The 2,471-nt window shown below is 36.3% G+C and overlaps 1 protein-coding gene across 1 annotated transcript in view; it reads left to right on the top strand.

The window, feature by feature from the left end:
- caly (calcyon neuron-specific vesicular protein) overlaps positions 1–1,443 on the top strand; it is a 10,227-nt gene extending 8,784 nt beyond the window's left edge. The window contains exon 5 of the mRNA XM_073842563.1: positions 3–1,443. Within this exon, the coding sequence (XP_073698664.1) occupies positions 3–128 (126 nt within the window). The 3' untranslated portion in view covers positions 129–1,443. The remainder of the gene's footprint in view (positions 1–2) is intronic.
- Positions 1,444–2,471: the final 1,028 nt, after the last annotated feature.

The raw sequence follows: 2,471 nt of genomic DNA, 5'->3' as shown, positions 1-2,471 counted from the left end.
AGCAGAACTCCAGGGGCAGCTTGTACACCGCCATGACCCACCTCAACCAGGCCAAGAAGAACATCCCCGAGCTGTCTCCTCCCTGGCTGCCGGTCATGAAAGACGAGGTGAACCACTCTGAGAAATAAGGGGCGAGAACCGTCTCCGTATTTTCACTTTAGAGGGTTTGTAAGAATGGAATCCGGATAGTGATGGCGAAGTCAGTCGGAAGACATTTATGTGTGTATTTTTGTGTTTAAAATGGGAATTTGCTGCGGGGAGCTATTTAGGTTAATTGCGACGCACACAAATGTCTCTGAAGTGAAGGTTTCTAGGTTTCTACTTTGTCGGCCTTCTGCAATACAAATGCTTTCAGCCTCTCTGAAATCTCCTCACGATGCTCCATATCCGTTTAGAAGAAATCTAGACTCAAAAACTCATCCGTAGACGTTTTAAATGTCACTAAGCCACTTTCCGATGGCACGTCTCACTGTGGCATTGTAGGTTTAGTCGTGCTGCTTGTAATTCTGCAGTTTGTTAGGCGTTAGTTCTCGCTTATGGTTTCATTTGAAGTCATTTAGCTTAGTGTAATGAACTGTGTGCGTTGGCTGTGAATTGTGTTCTAATGAACTGCAATGCAACTGAGAAACGAGTGCATTGGCAAGAAAAAGCATTCCAAAAACGGATCGTTTTCCCTTAAATCAACTCTAACTACTGATTGTTGTCTTAAAGCAACGTGTCTTTGATTTAAAAGAGAAAAGCGATTGTTGCGCTGGAGGGTTTTTTTTTTGTAAATTTCCTAACTGAGATAATCTGACCTTTGAACGTAAGGGTGAAATGATTGGTGCAAAAAGTACATTTTATACACATTTGCATGCTTAACTTGTTCACAAAACCTTATAATATACTAGAATTTAAATTCAAGTGATTTGAATGTAAACTGGAGTAACAATTTTTAGGTATTAGAAAAATCACTTTTGTGTTTGTTTGTGTGCTGAAACATTTCCACACGAAGCACCAGCAGCCATTTAAATGTTTATTAATGTTGTAAATTCTTTAAAGTTGAAGAATGTGATATAACGCCTCCTGAAGGCGAGTGACCTTTGAATTGTTTTGTGTACATTTATCACTCCTACAGAAAATCAATCCCAGCTGAATGTATAAACTCACAAAAGCAGATTGAACGTGTTTCCCCTTTCGGTTACTGGTTTGTTTTGTGTTTATCTATCGTGATCTGTATTTTCTTTTTTTTTTTCCAGTTGCTATAAACGTAGAGTTCTAATGTGTATTTATTTATGTATTTATCTTATTTATTTGACTGGTGCTGGAAGGATGAATTGAAGTTGTTGTGAGGTGCAGCAGGTGAAATCATGAAGCCTGCGGTATTAGTCATTTCTGTGTGTGACAAACATTCATCCGTCCTCAATGGATAATAACAGAATAAAGATTTCAGTATTCACCAGAGCTCTGTTCCGTCATTGCATTGGAATTTCTATAACTGCATTTGAATGTACTACGAATAGTGAATAGTTTTGATTCTGTAACAGCGGTGCTTTAAGTTCATTATGATTATAAAACATGTAATATATTAGTGTTATTTAACACTAGTGATAATAATAATAGTACTTTTTAGATTAAGTATTCAATAAAACTTTAAATGTATAATTCAGTAATTCATGAATATTAATAATAATGATAATACAGTTGAGGTCAAAAGTTTACATACACCTTGAGAAAATAATAGTTACATTTATAAAAATGTTCCTGTTCTGAAGTTTACACACACTTGCTTCTTAATACGGTGTTGTTGCCTGAATGATCCACAGCTGTGTTTTTTTTATTTAGTGATAGTTTTTCATGAGTCCCTTGTTTGTTCTGAACAGTTAAACTGCCTGCTATACTTCAGAAAAATCCTTCAGGTCCCACAAATTCTATGGTTTTTCAGCATTTTTGTGTATTTGAACCCTTTTCAGTAATGTCTGTATGATTTTGAGATCCATCTTTTTACACTGAGGACAACAGAGGGACTTATATGCACCTATTACAAAAGGTCTAAATACTCACTGGTGCTTTAGAAGGAAATACAATGCATTAAGAGCCGAGGGTGAATACTTTTGAACCGAATGAAGATTTTGTTTCATATTTTGCCTAAATATATTTTTCTCATTTAGTACTGCCCTTCAGAAGCTGCAGGAGATAATTTAATGTTTACCAGAAGACAAAATAATTTAAATTTACACTGATCTTTAAATTCAAAAGTTTTCACCCCCCGGCTGTTAATGCATTGTTTTTCCTTCGGGAGCATCAGTGAGTGTTTGAACCTTCTGTAATAGTTGCATATGAGTCCCTCAGTTGCCCTCAGTGTGAAAGATGGATCACAAATCATACAGTCATTGTTGGAAAGGGTTCAAATACACAAAAATGCTGAAAAACCAAAGAATTTGTGGGACCTGAAGGATTTTTCTGAAGAACAGCGGGCAGTTTAACTGTAG

The sequence above is a fragment of the Garra rufa genome, chromosome 6, assembly GCF_049309525.1.
Source record: "Garra rufa chromosome 6, GarRuf1.0, whole genome shotgun sequence".
NCBI lineage: Eukaryota > Metazoa > Chordata > Actinopteri > Cypriniformes > Cyprinidae > Garra > Garra rufa.
This window is presented reverse-complemented; position numbering and strand designations above follow the sequence as displayed.